This window comes from Magnolia sinica, chromosome 5 (assembly GCF_029962835.1).
Source record: "Magnolia sinica isolate HGM2019 chromosome 5, MsV1, whole genome shotgun sequence".
Classification (NCBI taxonomy): Eukaryota; Viridiplantae; Streptophyta; class Magnoliopsida; order Magnoliales; family Magnoliaceae; genus Magnolia; species Magnolia sinica.
This window is the reverse complement of record NC_080577.1, coordinates 14,092,078-14,114,184: the sequence shown is the minus strand read 5'-3', so window position 1 is coordinate 14,114,184 and position 22,107 is coordinate 14,092,078. Positions and strand designations below refer to the sequence as shown.

At 39.6% G+C, this 22,107-nt stretch overlaps 1 protein-coding gene across 1 annotated transcript; it reads right to left on the bottom strand.

Moving 5' to 3' along the window:
* Nucleotides 1-200: 200 nt before the first annotated feature.
* On the bottom strand, nucleotides 201-13,665 carry LOC131245506 (probable bifunctional methylthioribulose-1-phosphate dehydratase/enolase-phosphatase E1). The gene is made up of 10 exons (XM_058245024.1): nucleotides 13,334-13,665; nucleotides 13,070-13,205; nucleotides 10,218-10,314; nucleotides 5,030-5,209; nucleotides 4,616-4,771; nucleotides 3,729-3,878; nucleotides 3,195-3,296; nucleotides 1,382-1,491; nucleotides 1,146-1,264; nucleotides 201-392 (listed from the first exon to the last, which is right to left on the bottom strand). Exons 1-10 carry the CDS (start codon nucleotides 13,551-13,553, stop codon nucleotides 301-303), a joined length of 1,362 nt encoding a protein of 453 aa, XP_058101007.1. The 5' UTR covers nucleotides 13,554-13,665; the 3' UTR covers nucleotides 201-300.
* Nucleotides 13,666-22,107: the final 8,442 nt, after the last annotated feature.

The following is a 22,107-nucleotide window of genomic DNA, read 5'->3' as shown; positions in this document are numbered from 1 at the left end:
TAGACAACTCAATGCTTCATGTTGAGGCGTCTCTGGAAATGCATGGAATGCAATACTTTGTCGCAATACTTTGCCAATACACTTGCAAATTTTCAAAAACATGTTGGTTTTGTGCATATGATGTTATGTTTTCCATACAATTTATGGTGTCATAGCAACTCAAGGAAAGAAGGAAAAAAAAAGTTCGACCAATTTGCAAAGGTGCAAACCCATCAACAGCAAATTTTATTGGTTACTGGATAAATCCATACAGTAGATCCATACATAAAGTCAATAGTTGGAAACATACATTATATCAGCTCAGATTTCTGAGAAGGATTTAATGGTTTTAAATCCATGGTTTTCTGGAAGAGGTCCATTTCCTGGACGGATGGAGATCATAACTTCCAAACCTGAAACATATAGATTGAAAAGGTTCTATTAGTAAAGAGAAAGATTTACTCACAAGTCATTACATGGTACCAACTAGGAACTTCACCATTAAATACAAAAAGGATTCCATGGCAACTTAATCGGTAACATGTGATCATCCCCATCTAGGGTAAAATAATGTTAGATCAAACAAAAATTAAATGTCAAAAGCGGAAAAAGGCCAGGCACAATGTGGCCAAAATTTGCAGCCTTATGCAGAAAAGATTCAACAAGGACCCCCTAATAGGGGTACAATTCAGGCAGGTCGGGTCGGGTTGAGGGTCAAACCCGAGTGCAACCCGACCTCAAGAGGATACAATCTGCAACCCAACCTAAAACCCATCCTGAGGTGCCCAGCCCAAACCCAACCCCAATTCCTCTGTCCTTGACCCAACCCGGCCCAAATACATGTGATTATTCCCAACCTGACTTAACCTGACCTGTATTTGCTCAACCTGAACCCAACTCAATTTCAAATTGAGTTGGCATTTTCCAACCCAAAACCAACCTGAGGACCTTGACAACCCAGCCGGACACAACCGGAATTAGGGTTGGTCCAATCGGACTTGGGTCGATCCAAACCCAAGCTGCAGCCCTACCCTTTCTTATGAAATGCAAGATCTGCATTCATAAACTAATACAAATGGTTCAAAAGAAGAAAGAAAGAAAAGCATTTTTTATCATCCTCTTTTTCTTTTTCTTTTTTTCTCTGGAGAAGCCACAGGCAGATCTACCTGCTGACTTTGCAGCCACAGCTTCTTGAACGACATCTGTCAGAAATAAGATCTCCGACGGCCTATCTACTCCCACAGACTGCGAGATCTCAAAATAACTGCGGGTTTCTTTTTTGTTTCTGCACATATTAATAGAACAAATGAAACAACTTTCATCGATCTAAATGCAGCAACAATAGAAATACTCATACGGAACAAATGTGCATATTCTGATGGGGTGGACCAAGAAGACGTACCCTATCATGGTATCAAAGAATCCACACAAATATTTTCTCAAATCCCCATACACCGTATTTCCGAAGATTAGCCTTTGAGCCTCCCTACTACCACTAGAATATATATACACCTGCATGACAATAAACAATCGTGGTGACTAATCCCGTCAATGGGACTTCATTATACAATGGTTTGAGATTTTTTTATTTTTATTTTTTTTATTTAAAAAAACAAACAAACAAACAAACAGCCACCATGACTATCCAGAAAATGCAAAATAAGTCTGCATTTGTATGCAAAAGTGAATTGAATTATGATCATTCAGTTCAATGACAATGTGAACAAAGTCAATAGGTCCTAGTATTCATAATAGGGAAGCAGCCATCAATTTGCACTTGTGTCCCTCCAAGTCCAACTAGAAAGTAATGCAATCACAACTTGAACCCCAGACACTGCATGTGAATGCTAATGAAACTATGATTTGGATATTTCCACTTTATTCAACTAATAACTGAAATTCAAGTTAAACAGTGCATCCAAAGCATCCTAAGCCTGTAAAAGTAGAAGGCAAAGTTACAAGTGGTGCTACAATGATTCGAGCAAATTGCCCCTTTGAGAGCCATCTGCTCTCGAATGCACGACACCTGTTGGCTCATCTTTTGAGTAAAGAAAGCTAGAATTAGACTCCTAAAGTTTAGCACCATTTTGAAAATCGTGGCGCCTCTTCAAACGTGAATGGATGTACAGCTGTCCAGACCATCCAAATTTTGGGGCCCTATCTTGGATGGACAATATGTCTGATATCACACCAACCAAGCAATCCTAATCATCCAAGTAATGACTATCAAATGGATGGTTACTAGTAAAATAGTGGGTGATTCAAATTCAACGGGAAAAATAAGATGGTTAGTATTACTTTTCACAGTGCAAATTTTCAGTTATGCTCCACTCTACAGTTGGGCCAGAGATTTGGATGGTCTGGATTCCCATACAACACCATCTTTCTTGTCAAAATGCCATTACCTAAATCATCCAAACCATGAAAGTGGTAGGCCCCAAAATTTAAATTAAATGGCAAAAGTATCAGAACAGTAGTCTCATCAAGTGAGCCAATGATTTGACTCAGCTTACATCTGGGCCACACATTTGATACTTGGACCATATAAATATTTTATTTAAAAAAAAAAAAAGCATCTACAGAGTGGGACACAAAATGACAGGATTGGCTCTCACATGTATGCCACAATAGCAAATGGGGTGGCATTTAGATGGGATCCCATGCACACGGCCGGGCTTAGCAACCTGTTTGTGAAAAGAAATTATCACATGCAGCTAGCTCTATGCTTACTTGTCATGCAGCTCAATTTTTCTGGTCAACTTGCCACTTTTTCTAGGACATTTATAACATGCAAACAGTAGGCCACATGATGAAACCCATTTTTCTTGAAAATGAGGCAGATCCAATCATTTGGTGAGCCACACCTATGAGTTTGACCATCAATTCTACATGAAATTGGAATGTGTGGTCCATCTGTTGCCGAGTCAAGTCTGATTTTTATGACATGGTTTTCATGTGGGCCTATCCTTTGCACGGCACCAGTTTCTTACTCAAGTGGTATTTGTTGACAGGAAAATGGTCTGAAATTTTAGCATACAATCATCTGTAGATCTTTAGAAGAAAAGAAAAGAAAAGCAGGGCCATTAAGTGTTGTTATTTTAGAACGAATCATCCCTGGGACATGATTTGCTCAAATCGCTGTAGCATATTCCTAGAAGTTATATAAAATAATCCATGGGATTCATGAACAGTAAATGAAGAAAAAGTAGAATAACCTTGATGCCCATTGCATGCCACTTCTCAAGAGCTTCTGGTACATCCTCAAAAAATACTCCCTGCAATTCCTTATTTTGAAACCCTGTTCTCCATATATGGCCCTGCACACAGAAAATGGAGGATTGTTGAGTTTACTTTCTCGCATGAGATGGATGCTGGGGTTTGACACCGCACATGCCTTGTGGTATACCTGTGCCAGATCCTTCTCATTCATCAAATAGGGCACACTGAGCATGTCCTGGACCACTCATCAAGTAGGCCACATGTATAAGTTGAAAATGGTCAGTCATTTTTTCTATCCATTCCTTTCTGTCATATGAGTATGGCCTGGAAAATGGGTGGACAATCTGATGTTTGGACCGGGGGGATGTTCAGAATGTGCCCTACCCGACCTGGTGAATGGTCAGGATCTCCCACACATGCCAAATGTGTCATAAAGCTCCTTACGCAAGCGAGTTGTTAAAATGAAAGGCAGGTTCCAAAGACAAGCCCTTGCAGGGTAGAGTGATTGTTCAGAAACCCAGTGTGATTACCTGCAGTTGTTTTAGAGCAGGAATTTTCCTGTCAGCCTTTATCATTGCTTCTACATTAGCTACCAAGGATGCAATCACCGCCTCTTTGCCACCATCAGCAGGTGGGATGGGCACAGAACCAACAACACCTTGTTCCAAATCATCCTCTACCTGTCGCAAATGTTATACAATGCCATGGAATGTAGGTAGCCGTTATATGATCAGTTCGATAGAAATGTCAGAACAGTACTATGTAAGTTTCCTTGGAAGTTATTGGAATAAATTGTTGCATCTTCCTTCGATTCCTTGTGATAGATACCTTGTTGATGAGAATGGATGTTAAAAAGTGTCTTTGTTCACATTGTGTCCTATATATAAAAATCAGAGGCCAGGGAGCCATTCCCTTGACTCGTACTGACCATCAAGGACATGTCTGATGAGGAACTTGGGCATCCCATGGACATGGCACACTAGTGTGAAATCTGGACGATCGTTTGGAGCCCAGTGTGAATGTGCCCAGGCAGAAAAATAGACTGGTATTCATCAGGTGGTCCACATGCATAGAGACCACGGGTCATTTGTTTCTGCCTTCCATTTTTTTTTATCATACACAAGCAAACCACCTAATGAGTGGACTAGCCTAGCTTTTTGGGCCATGGTAGGTTTATGTTAGTACCTGATTAATGCCATCCCTTGTCTAAGACTAGGGCATCTGAAATTAGAGTGACATTGACTATTGAATCAAAACAGAAGTGTAAATGAACTGGAGGTAACCAATGGAACTTCTGATGGTTGCCCAAGTAAATATTCAAAGTTATGATCGAAATTAGAAAAATCAAGTTCATACCATGAAAATAAGAGAACTAGTCATAACATAAATGGAATAGACAAAAGCTGAAGAATCTTACTTGGGCACGTAACAACTTGATATCATCTCGTGTTTCTTCACTGTTGTATGTGGCAATTAAATGGTTACGCACATTATCACGCGCATAGGGGAAAAGAACATCAGTAACAAATGATATTGGAGTTGTTGTGCCTTCAATGTCGAGAAGTATACATTTCTGCGAAATATCCCAAGCAGCTAAAGAAAATTAAATTTCAAGTTCATTCAATAAATTAGACTTAATTTCAAGACAAAAGGTTACGAGCTCATCAACAGTACTTTTAGAATTCAATGAACTCAAAATAAAGATATCACACAAGGTGAGTAAGACCCCAGGTAGCTGGGATGATCCCATGATGATGATTAGAAGCATGATGTAGAATAAAACAGAATATTGAAGAATTATGACATGAAGAAGGCTATTGCTGCTACTTACTCTCGATGGTTCAACCACATCGTTATCAGTCAGAACCGCTTTCACAGCTCCATTTATATTTCGACCACCACCCCACATACCTTTGACATTATGAACTGGACCATCACTTGGACAAGACCAGTCCAAACCCAACTGGTGGAGCTTGATAGCAGCATCAAAGAGATAACGATAGCCTGCCGCCTAATGCAATTCAAACCAAATTTCAGAAAAGCTGTCAAGAAAATTTATAAAGAAAAAAAAAGAAAGAGAGAGAATGAAAGACAAGTTGCACTTTTGGAAAGAATGAAAGGCAAGTTGCCCTTTTGGTACATAAGCCTGTAGTGCAACAAAAGTAAATTGCATTGGAGGATAATGTGTGATGCTCTCTTCCACACTATAGTATGCACTTCTTCTACCACAGCACCCTTTTTATATAAGAACCCTTGTTTTTTTTAAAAAATAAAAAATAAAATTTCCTCTACAGCCATAAATACATATTCTGTCACCACTGTCCTGAATCTTTTGTTACTGCTTGGTTTTTAAACTTTCAAAAAGACATTAATAGAAGGAATACCAGATGCGCAAAGCATGAGATGAAGTGGGAGTGGATTATGGAGCTATGGGAAGCATCTTTGAAAAATTTATCTACTGTAAAAGCCTATGAAGTGGGAGAGATGGTGTGAGTCTGAAACATGAGTCTGAAATGGGAGTGGCACCTTGGTGGAAGGTTTCTGCAACTAAGTTGTGGTCACATTTTTGGAGATTTAATTTAAAAACATGTTTAAAAAAATTGAAAAAAGTTGTATATATACATTTTTTTTCCCCAATTTCTAATTCTAATGTTTAATTGTAATGTGTAAACATTTGAGATACATAACCATGTTCAAAAATTCACCAGACAACCCAATACAACATTCTCACCAAAGAGTGGACCGTTACGCTACCATAAACATATTGAAAAAAAAAATTACTACAGATTTGGAATATTTACATTATGTTAGATTTTCTAGATATTTTTTGAGCAAAACAAATTTTTGAACCATTACGGGGGGTTGTAAAAGTCATCATGCCCCCGTATCGGTAGTAACAATGTGACCATTACGCCCACTATTATCGATATGGAATACCTTGCTTGGGTGTCATAAATAGGTCAAAGATTGGGGCAAAAATTATATTTTTACTTTTAATGACAGCCTTAATTTGACATTATTTTCCTTCTTTTTTTTTCCAATTAGACACCACTTATCGTGTCTGATTGGAAAAAAAACCCATTTTTTACACATTCAAAAAAAAAAAAACCCCATTTTTTACACATTCACCCATGAGCTTCCCCCAAATTATAAGTTTTACATCCCCAATCACCCAATGAGAGGTGTCCTTTATCCAAGAGCCAACATAGCAAGCCATTTGCACTTTTGACCCTCACTGACTCCAAAATAACTAAAATGCCATTAGCTCCACCTATAAATACTCTCCTCTCCTCTCATTTCCAACATACTAATAAGTCATGGTGGAAGGAAGCCTTGGAGAAAAGGGTAAAATGTTCCCATCTCTCTAAGGATTGGTCATCACGGGGTTCCCAAGTCTAAGTGAGGAAGCCTTAAAGAGCAAGGGTGACCTCTCTCCAAGGTCTTCTCCTTCACCAAGCTCCGTGTGAGAGGGGGTCCTGAGAGTAGGTCGTGGATCAAAGAGCTCTAGTTATCTTCTCTACTCGAGAAGTACTAGTGTTCTTCTTTTTGCGCTCATACGTTGATCATGCCCCACTGTCTTGCGATAGAAGATTTTGTAGAGCACAATCAGAGATCTAAGAATTCGGATCATCTCCTCTTTTAGAAGTGTCAAAATTCTTTTCACTCCACTCACATCTCTAGGCCCTCGGTTGATATAAGTGACTCATTTACTACTTTATTTTATGTTGCATTTTGCATACTATGTTGCTACAATCCCCTTCTTATACACCCCCCTTGTTATAATTCTGATTTTTTTTTTTTTTTTTTTGTTTATTTTGTTTCTATTCATTCATTTATTTTGAAGCAATAACCTAAAAATAAATCCCCCTAATCCCAAAATCTGTAAAGTAGATAATGTACATTTATACAGCTGGGAAATGGTGCCATTCCGTGAACATAAACTATGTGGAGTTACTCAAATCAAAATTGCACATCTCGACCCCTAGGTCACTGTGGCTCAATGGCATCTAGCCTGCCATAGATCTTGAGATTTTGGCTAATGGAGACTCCACAAAACCTCTCTCTTCATCAGGCATTTTCCAATGCGTTTCACCGATTTGTTTCACAATTTCCTAAACAGCATAGTTAAATTCTTATGCACAAGATACGAGGTGATTATTGTTAGAGCATTATGAAATTTCCACTTGCTATCCATATAACTCCTAAAAATAAAATCCATGGGCATTCATATTTAATTAGTGCTCATGGAATATTGGTAAATTATCATTGGATAATCATTACAATTTTCTTTCTTTTCTTTTCTTTTCCCACTATCTAAATGGGCCCTAATATGAAAATAGATGAAAAGCATAAAACAACATCAAACCACAATCCATTCGCTTAGTTTTCAATTGCTAGTACATAAATATAGAATCACAAAGCAAGAGAGGCAAAGGCAACCATCATGTGTCCTTTCAATATCATTAGCAAATAAATAAATTAAAACAGATACCGAGTAAAAAGTAAAATCAAAAGACCCGCTATGCTGAAAAAACACAATGGGTCATGTGAACGTATTGCTTCTGTAAGAGACTGTGAGCTTGCCCTCGTGGGCAGTGTTCTCTATTATTGGTACCACAAGCTCATCATGATAACCATGCCCTTGAATTCTTTTTATCATCTCCATGTGAGTTAACTGCAACAATAGGGTGAGAGCTCACAAACACCAAGGGATGAAGAATGCAGCCAAAAAAGGGTAGAGAAACATAATAAAGAAAAGCATAACCATCCGTAGGATAAAAAGAAAAGCACATAAGCTTCTAACCAAAGATTACACAAGAACAAAACAACATAGAAGGCGGGAGAAATACACTCTTTTTTCGATGGACAAGCAAGAGCAGCACTTTGAAACAAGCTGGCAAGAGGATCTTAGAAAAACCATGAAGATATATATATATATATATTTAATTGAACCTAACATTATGATACCAATGATAGCTGAATTTTGAAGAGGATCATTAAGTGAGAATTGGCAACTGGGGCAATCTATATCATTATATCCTGGGGTATAAATTTGCATGAGTGACATGAAAGGAATCAACTTGAGATTAAAGAGAGAAATCAAAAACAAAAATGAAAGATTAGGAGAAATGGAGATATCCATATGATCTAAGAAAGGAAGATTTAACTATTGGAAAAATCTTCACTCTTCATCCAAGCTCCTACAAGAAATAGGATGGTTTGACGGTGGATTTCTCCTTTAAGCCAAAGGTTTACTCCAAAGAGGAACAAGCACGTGGACCAAACACAGTGACGCCTACACTTAGTGATGCAACCAACCTCCACCAACCACAGTTGAGATCAATCGTGACCCACAATTTATGCAAGAACCCCCACATTCATTATCCACACAGAAATGGGTTAGATAGTTTCCTATTTTAAACAAGTTAAGAAAGTTTCCTTTTGTGTTAAGACTTGTTTAACAAGCTACCCTTTGTTTCTGTTTTAATTAGGGGAGTAGGTTTTTGAAAGGCTATATATACAGGTCATGCTTATCAAGGTATTTCGTAATGGTAATGGTGGCTGAAACGACCACCACTGTTACCTTTACGATATGGGTCATAACGGTTGTTACGGCCCCTGTAACGGCCTTTATGGTCTCTTCTTCTTCTTCTTCTTCTTCAAAGGAAAAACCTGCATTTGCCCTGTAATGTTGAAAAAAAATAATCGAAAAACCTGTATCCGCCCTGTAACAGACCATTACGGGGCTGTTATGGCCTTTTTAGGGGGCATAACGGGCGTTTAATGGTGGTTACAAGTCATTTTTTTGCATAATGGTTGTTACGGCCTTTACGACCTCGTAACGTGTAACGGTTGCCACCGTCACCTTTACATAACGGCCTTTATGGCACACCATGATGCTTATGGAACTACATATGGTTATTTTTTATGATTAAGACTTTTTTCTCTTAACTTATGATGGCTGAAGATTGTAGAGAGTGACGTTTTGGGAAACTAGTGGTGTAATGCCCTACTTCTATCTTTGCTAGTGGTGTGATGGCCTATAAATTATTGAAATCACATTGTACATCCCCTTTATCTTCTTCGTTTCTTTCTTTTCTTTTCCTTCCTCTTCTTCTTCTTCTTCTTCTTCTTGTTTTTTTTTTTTTTCTCTGCTGCAACTGCATGGAGATCTTGGAAGTGATATTTTCTGCTAATCTGGTATATACAGCTTAGAATCACTTCTGTTCAACTCTGTTCCAATTTTCACTTCGTATGGTGTCAGTGTCACTCAGGTTGAACCTTTTGTTTCCTTCACCATATAGATTTTTGCAATGGTTAGCACCTTTATTTTGAAAAATTCTTAAGCTTTCTGATTTGAAGACCTCCCACTTTCTTTAGTTTCCATAGTGTTCTCCTCTGACTTAGGGGGGAACCTTTCCCATTCTCACCACTCCACAAGAAGTCCCTTAGTCCACACACAGTGCATTGACTTTTTGGGGAGTCCAAGCAAGACATTCTCTGCATTCATGGAGCCCCTGCCTTTCTTCAATAGCGAGTCACCTTATTCACATTACTGTGATCAATACTTCATACAATTTTCTTTTACTACATTGTCAGAATATGTGTGTGTTTTTAGTTTTATTTCAGTGCTCCATCAGGACACCGTACCACTTGTATTATTATGCCCTTAATAAAATACGTTAAGGAGATCATTTTGCTCTCTAACACATGGTGTCCTCAAATCTCTTTCTCCCTTCTCTTCAATATGGTATCAATGAAGCTTTAAACTCTATTCACTAAAAATTCAATAATGCAGAAAGCATGTCCACAATTTCCCCTAAAGACTGAAAATGTTCAAATATTCTCCATGAGGTATCTACTCAATGCTTCAACAACTTGAAATCAATATCAAATATTAGGTCACACAGACCCAACAGATACCCATAAAATGATCATCAAACTAAGAGAGCATGGGGAGAGAGGCAAGAGTGAAACTTTTTGTTCGAAATCATGATCATCAAAGTTCAGAGAATTACTCGAAACTGTTTTGAGGATGGATGAATCATTGTTATGAGAGAAGACTCCCTTCCATGACTGTGAATAACAGCCCCAGCATCACGCATCTGATAAGCCGGGGAAAGCCAATAGAGTTGAATTACAGATCAGATTAAATCAACAAACATATGAATGAACTTATCTCTCATATATTTTCTTTCCTTTTTTATGGACAAAAAAAAAAAACCTTTTTTCTTCAAAACAGCTACTCGCTGATGAACTAACCAACTAGCCAGTTAAATTGACAAATTTGTGAATACATTATGCAAGATAAAGGGTAGGAAGCAACCAGAAAACATGAACAGTATAAACATGGATGTGCGAGTCCTCAGGAGTTAGGACCATCAACGACATTCTAGGACCATTTCTTGTAAAAGAAATAAAAACTACAAACAGTTTTAAGTAATCAAAAGCATACATGGAAAACCAATTTGGAAGAGAAGATGCTGCAACAGATGGAGTAGATTGCTCGTGAATTCAAATTAGCTCTGGGACATTGGTACCATGGTTTAGTCTACCACGGGAATCAGGATTCAAATCCAATACTCTTGTGTCCTTACCAGCCAGGCTACCACGGTGTGTTATGCATATGCTATAGGGAGATGACAAAGTAAAGCAATTAGAAACTGAATATGGTGGACCCATCTCTCCACATTACTCATGGAAGGGTTATGTATTGATGGATACCATCCATCTACAGGGCCTTGACATGGAGGCCCATGTTTCAGACTTCAGAGGTCACAACTATGGGGGGACCCATCCATCCTTTTCTTCAGTTCCCACACTCAATGTAAATCATTAGCCATCAGATCCATCACATTGGTACCATGGTGTAGTTACCAGGGAAATCAGGATTCAAATCCAATATTCTCGTGCCCTAACCAACTATGCTACCATGGTTTGTTATGCATATGCTATAGGCAGTTGACATGGTACAGCCATTAGAAACTGAATATGATGGATCCGTCTCTCCATGAATGCTAGGGTGATGTATCAATAGAGACCATCCATCTAGTGGGCCCCAACATAGATGGTCCATGTTTCAAAAGTCACATCTATCAGGGATCCTATGATTCCTATCCATCACTTTTCTTCATTTCCATCATTGAATGATGCTTATTAACCATTTTCTTTATATCACCACTTTGAAGGTTACTAATCTGACATCCTTTCTATGAGTATTTTACCCATCTGTGATCCACATTAGTGGCAACTGGATGGACAGTCCCAAATGAAAAGTCACCCTACGACTTATTTTCAAGAGATAAATCCACAATATTCCAATTCCGCAGGGTCTACTGCACCATCCCTTTATGTTATACACAACTGCTCCAAAAAACAGCTCAGCCCTATCTGTGTTACTTAAATGGAATAACATCGACAAAATATGACAACAATGATTCAATTAATCGATTCTTCTACTACACTATATATATATATATATATATATATAGGAAATGCTACAGAAATGTGTGCAAGGAGAGGTGGAAGAAGTGACTGGTGGTACACCTACTAATGTGGCACATGTGCAAGATCCAGGCTAATCATTAAGTGATTCGACTGTTGACATGCCCTGGGCTATAAATCAGGCCAGCTCACTCGTTGGGTGATCGGCACTCATGGTCTGAAAGGTTCACCAATACGACACAGCATCGAGAGTCATATTGGTTTTGGTCCAAAACAAATGAGAGTCACCACACTGATGCGGACCAGAACAGACTGAGTTGAGGTGAGTCATACCAATTTTGGTCCCTCGGCGAATGACACTCTGAAGCTGCTAATTAAACGCATGGAAAATAGATGGTTAGTTAGAAAGTCACCAAATGGCCTACATCCAATGTGTACATGAACCAGCACATATTTCAGGAGAGTGATTGTGAATGTTCAAGTTGAGTCCCATCTAGGCCTGGATCTCTCACCAGTGTGCCATATCAGCATGTTTGGTACAATTCACCACTTCCATCTCTCCTGGCACAAATCTCGCTTTAGCATTTCTCACAACAAATAACTGAAATTGAAGTGGGAAACAAAGAACAAGGAATTAAAGGATATTATCAAGCCAAAGCTATGCATGAGTGTTTTCATTGCTAATAAGCAGAGCCCATGCTTTGGTCTGTTGCATTCCACTGTAGTTGGACCTCGCCCCAAATTTAAAAAAATTAAAATTAAAATGAAAAAAAAAAATACTTCTCCATTGGAAAACTGTAACCTTTCAAGTTGTGGCCCACAAATGGACGGTTAAGAAGATAAATAAATCAATGGTCTATATTCAACTGAAGAAGGTCCAAAGATCAAGTCCTTGGATCTGCCGACAATGGTACGGATTTACAAAGCATGGGACCCACTTGGTGGTATATTCCTCACAAAAGAGTAAGGTGGCTCAGTGAACCCGGCGGGCTTCGGACTGGGCTTGGACTAATTAGTTGGTCCTGTTATGTATGGGCTGATAAATTGTTTGGGCGGGCTGGGCTTAGGTGATTCAAGCCCAACCCGCCCCAGCTACACTTCATATCTATGTGTGTTCTATTCTACATACATGACATTCCAATAATCGGGTAAGCAACAGATGCATACATGTAAACCATTGATTTCCGTTTATCTAAACGTCTACTTATTGGTGCATGTGCCGCCCATCTGATCAAGGGCTGAATTAGAAACGTTGGGAATCAGGGATATGGTCAAAGTTCGGGGCAGCCCAATCAAAAGTTTCAAGTTGGGCTTGGGCTAGCTGTGCCAGGTCCATGCCGGCCGGGCCTGGGTTGTATAGTGTTGGGCCAGAGGCTTGACAGGCCCGGCCCATTGCTATCCTAAATTAGGAAGCTGCATACACACCTTCATGAAGAGCGGTGTACGGTCGGTACACTTGGGAGGTTTGCGAGGATAAGGCCTGCGAGATGGAGAGGACAGAACCGTCCCGCTCGATGACAACACATACACGTCCTCGGCAGCCATCCTCTCCTTTGTCACCCCTGACAAAACAGAAATTCCGAAAAAAAAAGAAAGAAGAAGCCCAAATTCAAGAAATAAAGAAACCCAATTCCAGGAGAAATCAAAATCCCATTTTATCTTCTTTTTTTTCTTTCCTTTCTTTTATTACCAGACGGAGACATGACAATGAGCTGTTGGGATTTCGGAATTGAATCCTCGTGGACTTTAGCAGTGATGCTGCCTCCTGTCCCTGAAATCCACCCCAGCGTGTAGAACTGACGGCAGAGATTGGAAATCAAAGCCCTTGTCTCTTTCACTTGCCCACTCTCCAGGTATGCATTCGAAGAGACGAAAGATACACCGTTTGCAGCTGCTGCTGCTGCTGCCATTTCCCTTTCTTTTCTTTTTTCTTTGTTTTTCGCAGTTGCAGCAGAGAAGAGATGGATAAAAAGAGGCGGGTCTGCTGCTTAGTTGGCCGATGAAAAGATAAAAGCGTTTACGCGCCAGGAGAAATCGAACAGGTGAATCGTGGCACAGGTACGAATATCGCTGTGAGGGACCCGGACGCAGTTTGGCTAGTTACCCGATCACCAGCCAGGTAGCTAGTGTCAAAGCTCTATGTCCCCACCATGATGTATTTGTTTTATCCACACCGTCTATCCGTTTTCCATATTCCTTTATCTCAGGTGAACTACAGTACAGGAAAAAGTGGGGATTAAACGTTTACCTTTGAAAACTTTTGGGGACCACAGAAGTTTGGGATGAAGCTGATATTTTCTTTTTCCCTTCATCCAGGTGTACGTGTCCTTATCAACTGCTTGGATGGCAAATAAACATTATAGTGGGAGCTGTGATTTTTTTAATGGTGGACATTCAATCAACACTTTCCTTCCTGTGGTGTTGTCCACATGAAATTTAGATGTACCTCATTTTTTGGATCATGACCTAAAATCAGATGTAAAATGGACGGACGGTATGGATAAAACACATACATCAGGGTGGGACCACAGCTTTGACACCAGCTTATTGGGAGTTGTAAATTAGGTGTTACCTGATTTAAACGGGCGCCGATGAGGTGCTACCCCCGCTTGTTCGGAGCTTGGGACAGGCGGAGGCTTGAGAGCTACTGAGAGGCTACTGTGATGTATGAATTTTATCTACTGTTCATCTAATTTTTTCATATCATTTTAAAATACTGGACTAAAAAGAAGGTAGATCCTAAGCTCAAATGGATCACACAGTGGGGATTAAATTACTACCATTGAAAAATTCATAGGAACTACGGAAGTTTTGGTTCAATACCATATTTGTTTTTTCACTTCATCCAGGTATATATGACCATACCAACGAGTTGGATGGAAAATAAATGACACGAGTGGTTGGCATCCTTATCACAGCTGTTTCTTGTGGTGTGGTCCACTTGAGCCTTTAATCTAACTTATTTTAGGTCCAGTATTTTAAAATAATACGGAGATGGAGAAATGGATGGACGGTGTGAATATAAGTCATACATAACGGTGCCTCCTCAGTAGCCATCGGAGCCTGCGCCTGTCCCGAGCTCGGAACAGGCGGGGGCAGTACCTAATCAGCTTGATCTAAAGCTTCGATTGCCCCAAGAGTTTTTCAACGGTAGATGTCCAATTCACACTGTTTTCGGTGGTGTCGTTCGTATGCTTCATTTTTGTGATAAAGCTCTAAAATTATGTGGTAAAAGAGATGGACGGAGTGGATACAGTGCATGAATGACAGTGGAGCCTACTCAGTACGCAATCTGCTTCACACATTAGCGGGTGTTACGGCCCTTAGCGTGGGGCCATGCTGATGATTTGTTATATATCCACTCCGTCCATCCGTTTTTCAAGACCAATTTAGGAAGATCCAAATCTCAGGTGGACCAACCCGCAGGAAACATTGGTGATTGAGCTATTCATCATTAAAAATTCCAAAGAGCTCATCATACGGTTTTCGTAATGTTTATTTTCCATCCGACCTGTTGTTGATGTCAATAATACCTGAATGAAGGGAAATACAAAGATCACCTTGATCTAAAACTTTTGTAGCCATAAAAAGTTTTTACCGGTCATTCATCACTGTTTGTACTAGTGTTTTGTCCAATTGAAATTTTTATCTTCTTAAGATTTGGGATCAAGTCCTAAAATGAGATGTTAAGGTGCAGATATAAAACAAATAGATCAAAGTGGGCCCACGCGGTTAGTGTGTGTGGGTGTTTCCAGGGAATCCGCTACCCACGCGAATGTAATCAAGCAAGCCACGAAGACACGTGTAGGGCTGTTCATGGGATCCGCACGGCCTTGTAGACACGTGTCATAGACATAAGCAATTTGTACTGGACGCGGATTAGCTACTGACAGGTTGAATAGCGAGACTCTCGCTACTGAAGTGACGTCACCCGGTTATGTGGACCCACCATAATGCATGTTTTGTATCCACACCATCTATCCATTTGGAGAGATAATTTTAGAAGGTGATCCAAAGAATGAGCCAAATACAAAGCTCGAGAGGACCCCACCAAAGAAAACAGAGGGGAGAGTGACGGCCACCATTAAAAAGTTATAAGGCCCACAAAAGTTCTCGATCAAACTAATATTTGTGTTTTTCCTTCTTTCATGTCTGCATTGACACATAAACAGGTTGGATCTCAAATTAACACCATCGTGGACCTTCGGAAAGTTTCAACTGTGGAAGTCACTCTCCCACTGTTTTCTGGGGTGGGATCCACCCCAGCCTTGGATCTGCCTCATTATTTGTACCATGCCCTAAAATGATCTCTCCAAATGTATGGACGGTGTGGATACAACACATACATCATGGTGGGCCCACGGAACTTGGCGACGTCACTTCAGCAGCGAGTCTCGCTACTCAACCTGTCAGTATCCAATCCGCGTCCATTTGTACTGACAGAAAAGCGCCAGGGCAAAGCGGATTGAGTGCATCCAGCGGCGTGCTGGACGCAATCCGCGTTCGGCGTGGGTCATTGGGCAATCCTAAAATATGATAAAAAAGACTACTCTTCGTCAGATTTTGGACCGGTATCTCTTATCGACTTCAGCCACACATCAGACGGAATGGACATGAGATCTCCTCGACTTCAGCCTTGGAAATTACTCATTTTTGAGATCAAGATCTAAAATGATCCCTCCAAATGGATGAACGGTGTAGATATGATAAATACATCATTGTGGGGCCCATGTAACTTTGATCTCCTTTGAACCGTTCGTACAACTCGGAGCTGGAGGAGCAGCGCTTGTCTACGCACGACACGTACCCACACCAGATAGGTTGCTGGTGTGTGGTAACCAGCCAATCCGCTTCATGTGGGTGGGACCCTGACCGTGGGGGCCCACCTTGGTATATGCATTGTATATCAATGCCGTTCATCTGTTTTACCAGATCATTTTATAACATTAGCCCAAAAGTGAATCAGATCCGAATCTCAAGTGGACCACACCATAGATAAAAAGGGTCAATGAATGGCCACTATTAAAAAACTTCTTAGGGTCAAATCTATTTATAAGATCACACGAGCATGGACGAGGGGAAAACACAGATATCAGCTTGATCCAAAACTTTTTGTGTTCAATCATCACTGTTTCCTGGACAGTCCCCAAAGCATGCCCTTCAAAAAACAATAATGCGGCACATATATACGAAATCCAGCTCGTCCATTATGTGGGCCCTAACTCGTAGAATTCCTGGTTGAAGAATCAGTCTTGTCCACTCATTGGATGGACCACGGTGTACAAAATAAATGAATGGTAAGAAAATGTTGGCCAATACGCTACATTTAATATTTATCTGTACTCAACTTGGGGGATGTTTGATGCTTGGAAAGTTTTAAATTGCAAACCCTTTATACCTAAAAAGAACTTTAGGTGTCAATTGTTTATATGTTATTTGAATCCGGATCCTTTGCTGTTTGTTGCAATCTCTTTGGGCCACATCATCACACACTACATTTAATGTAGCAGTGTTGACACGTCAATGATAGCGACCGACCAATCAAGATGCAGGAAAACATAAATTTTCTATATGTGACAAAGTGAGGATCCAGATTCATGTCATTTGGTTTGGCTTTTAAAGTGGCAATATGTTTCCGGTAAACATTTCGTATTTGGCTGGCTTGTAAAGTGTTTAAAGTGTATAAAGTAGGCATTCATGATAACATCCTACTAAAATTTGGAAATCACGTGCAAATGACCGGCAAATCACATTAAAATGATCTGCTTTTTTTAGGCCTTAGGAAAGCATCAAAGTATACATGCATTGGATGAATTGAATATCCTCCGCCTACCATGGTGGGCAAAGATTTTAATGGCGAATCCGATCCTTCCCTCTCATGTGGTTCATTTAAGGATCAATTAAACTATTTTTTGGGGGCACTGGTGAGCATCAATGGAAGTATATAATGGATAGATGGGATGTATTGTACACATTACAATAGGCCCCACACATCATGAGTGTGTATCAATCAGTATGTTTTATTATGTATAAAAAATTTTCAGCAGTAAAGACCTTACTTATAGCATGCAGCATGATTTGTACCGGGCTTTATATTACAATTAGAAGTTAAAATGTGCTTATAACATGTAAAGCCTATACTGGTAAATCGAAATTTCCAAACAACCGCTTCAATCTGACTACCTAAAATTCCCTTACAACTTAAAAATTTTATAGGCATCCAAACAACTCAGTGTGTTGATAGGCCTAATTCTTGTAGTCCAATGAATTTGTATGTCGGGCTTACATGGATTGCATGGCTTGACTTTGTTTCAATGCTAAGACTATGGGATCAAGTGCTTGTATGATATGGGTGTGTGCAAGAAAAAAGAAAGCTTGAATAAGAGAATTCTGGTATTAAAAAAAAAAAAAAAAGTATCATGCAATTATTACAATTTCCTTTTAGATCATGTAGAAAGTGTCCTGAATTCCCTTTTCTCGCAACCTAGCGTAACTTGCAATCCAAACTAAGAGAACTAGAATCGTAATACTAACTATTTGAATTTTACCACACGGTTCTCTTTATCCAATCCGGTTAACCCCTTTCGATATATAAGAGATGGTAGAAGAAATCAATTCTGCAATGAGTATAATTTTCAATTCCACTACCTGAGAAATATCACAAATTCCTTTTTCTAAACATAGGAGAATTGTAATCATATCACTTGTGATTTGATTTATCACATAAATCTCATATCCAAACTAGTCCTAAGTCAAATACAAAAAAAAAAAAAAAAAAAAAAAAAAACTACTGTGGAAATCAATCTTTAATTAATATGTATTATCATAACATATTGCCTAACCTTTTTATTTCCTTCACAAAAAATACACAAAGATAAGAAAAGGACCCACCCAAGCCTAGCTGAGGTCTTCTTATTGCACCCACATTAAAACAAGACAAATAATAGTAAATATGAATGGATTAATGATAATTAAGAATAGAAACAATGGAAAAGATTAGGGACTTAATGATGGATTAAGAGATTAAGATTCCCTCTTATTAAATACCATAAATCATCTCTTTTTCTTTTTCTCTCTTTTTCTTTTCCTTTCTCAACTGTTTTTTTTTTTTTTTTCAAATCATTTCCTCTACTTCAGCATCCTGGCGCACCTTGTGATGATGGTGCAAGCACGCCTGTATGGGTTGACTTTTCCCTTGCGCTGGCAGTTGTAGTAGGAGGCGCCACGGCGGTTGCACGGGACCTGGTTCTTCTTGAGTGCAGCGTAGCTAATGTAACGCCTGGCAGCAGCAAGGCCCCGCCGGCTAACCTCGGAATCCATCATCATCTCATCGTCCTCCTCGATGCAGTCGCCGACTAGCCCATTGCACGTCTTGTGGGTATCTTGGGCATTGTTGCCCGTGGCAGTGAAATGTGCGAGGCGCCAGTGGGCCCCAGAGTCCCAAACTGACGAGGAGGCTACATGGGCCAAGGCCAATATGAGGAGGAATAAGATTCGAAGGGCCATGAAAGACCGGAAGACCATTACCAATGAAAATTCAATACTAGTAGTGAGTAGTAGCAAAGAAGCAGAAGAGAGAGAGAGAGAGAGAGAGAGAGAGAGAGAGAGAGAGAGAGAGAGAGAGAGAGAGAGAACTTTCTTTGATGATGACCTTAGAGAGAGAGAGAGAGAACTTTCTTTGATGATGACCTTAGTCCCTCCCCTACCTCGGTAAAAGAGGGGGAGAGAAGGGAATGAAAAGGAAAGAGAGAAAAAGAAGGAGAGATAGAGAGAGAAGGTGGTGCAGTTGGACTTAGACTTATGGTGGTTTTTGTCTTTAACGTATTTGCCGTTGGGTGGCACATCTGTTTGGAAGGGCTCGTTTCTTGGGTATGGTTGTTTTGGGCTATATTTGAATTTTGATGAGGGAGGAGGCCGTTGGGTTTGGGAGATTGGACAGCCACAATTCCAACGCATTCATCACAACCTCCCATTTTAATCCCCAAATTAACATTCCTAATTTAGGAATATGGCTGATGTATCAATCAAATCTGTCTGGTGGGCCTTCCCATGGATGGAAAATAACTAAAGCATAGATTGGGTGATCCTAGACGTCCGATCAATCAACGGACGAAAATAAAAGTAGTTAATGGCAGATGTTAATCGCTGAAAGCGATTTTCTAAACATTGGCCGCTTGATTGATATGTCACTCTACCTGACCCTGAGAGAACCGTGTGGCAATGTCCGGCTGATAGTCTGGCCCAGGCAGCCCCGCACTCGATGCACAAGGCTCCATGAAATTTGGCTCAAGGGCCTCTCTCTCAAAATCTAAGCCGGGCTAATGATGGATGTAGGGGTTCATTGGTAGATGGTATGTCTATACACACACACACACACAATGTGTGTGGTTGTAAAATTATTTTAAAACTCATACCATTTTCCAATTTTTCTAGGGCCAGGGTCGACATATTTTTAGTCCAATTAGGGTCTGGGCTCAGGAGACTAGGGTACATGCCTTATTAATTAAGATAAGTAGGCTTATCTTTATGTTTGACTTCCATCCAAACCGTACATTTTATGCACCTCCAGGTGATAGTCTTAGATACCAAAATTTAGGCAGATCAACCACTCGTGTTCACCACACCAAAGGAAAGGATGAGAGAAATCGGGGAGGGGACGACCACCATGGAAATGTTGGCATGGAAGGTAGAAGCGGATTGCATGTGACTAGGGGAAGAGAGATATACAGGATTCTAAACATCAGGTACATCCAAAACTAAGGTGAACCACACCAACAAAAAAGTGAGAATGGAAATGTCCACCGTTAAAACTTTCCTCAAGCTGACCATGATGTTTACATGCCATCCAAACCGTTCATAGGGTTATTACAAATCAGATAAATTGTAGGCACAAATATCATACCGATGTGTTTAGATCCCATTGTTTCGTGTGGTATGGCCCACATTAGTTTTAGATCTGCCTAATTTTTATAATCCTATTCTTTTGTGATCTTGCAAAATAGATGGACAGAGTGAAATTGTCACAAACGTCTTTGTGTGCCTCAAACAATCCCAAGCATAGGATTATCTCCAAGTCACACAGGCAATCCACTCGCATGGAATGTCGGATTCAAATTTGCAATCCAAAATGCAGTGTATTCCAAACCTCAGGTAAGTTGTAGGATGATATATAGTTTTTCGGGGTGACAATACATTCCTATACGCTAAATGTCCCACCTGGGCTTTTCAGTAAGGTTATTCATAGCCTATGTGATGAAAGATAAGTATATGCATTAGATTGACAATTTGGATTTTAGTCTACACATTGAACATAAAAATAAAATTGTATGAATTATCTACCATAATATATATGTGTAAAAGTTTGGTGGAGTTATAAAATTATGGATAAGTCCTAAGGCAAAGGTAATTAGAATCACTTTAAAAAAATTAATTAATTAATATAATTTACCAAATAAAACTAATAAGACAAATTAACACTAAAGCTTCTAAGTTAAAGTGAGTCTAATCATATAGACTACAAGTGATCTACCAATTAAACAACTGGTCTATAAGATATAGTGAGTTTGTATGTGCTTTGCAAATTCAGTGCCTAGTATAAAATTCAATTCAAACATTTATAAAGTTTAACTAGATAATCAAATAAGCATGAATAGAATTGTGCTCAATTAACAATTAAAAAAACAAGTATGTATAATGGTTCGGTTTCTTTATTCCACTCTCAGTGGACACACTTTCATCGAGTGTACCGATATTTACTATTGAAAGCTTTAAATCAAGTTCACATATAACATTTACAATGATTTCCCCTAGCTAATAAAAAAACATACACATACATGTACACTCCTGTGTTGAAGAAACACGTTTTCACCTATGTTTGTGGCTCTTGCAGAGGCTAAGTTAATTTTTTATTGGCCAACCAACAACCACTAGTGGTCTCACACAAGAACCTACACGTACACTCCCGTAATGGAGGAACATATTTCTACCCGTGTTAGTGGCTTCTGTGGAAACTAAGTTGGTTTTCTATTGGCTAACCAACAACTACTAGTGATACTATTCCAAGGCCCTATGTACACTCCCACAGAAGGCTCTCCATATAGACTAACATGTATGCACCTGTGTCTAGTGAATTTGGCTATGCACAAGAGCCTAGGTCATACATAAGAAGCTATTCGAGTTTAGGTCACAAACTCCACACTCAATTCTGCACAAGAAAAGAGTGTGCATGAATTCTATAATTGACAACTTGTTAAATTAAGCCCATTTGTAGTGCCTTACTTCAGTTTTTATTTTATTTTATTTTAATGCACGCACACACACCACCACACACTCAAGCCATAGTGGGATTTCACCACCTATGAATACTCGAACCCTTGACCGGGTGTTGAAACTCCTGAGAGTATACCACCCGAGCAAGAGTAAGGATCCTAGTGCCTTACTTGAGTTGTTTGATCGATGTTCTCA

Coding starts and splice junctions, on each gene's coding strand:
- LOC131245506 (XM_058245024.1), bottom strand. CDS start 13,553: ATGGCAGCAGCAGCAGCAGCTGCAAACGGTGTATCTTTCGTCTCTTCG. Junction 4,772..5,029: donor ATGTGGTTGAACCATCGAGA/GTAAGTAGCAGC, acceptor GATATTTCGCAG/AAATGTATACTTCTCGACAT. Junction 1,492..3,194: donor GGCATGCAATGGGCATCAAG/GTTATTCTACTT, acceptor ATTGTCATGCAG/GTGTATATATATTCTAGTGG.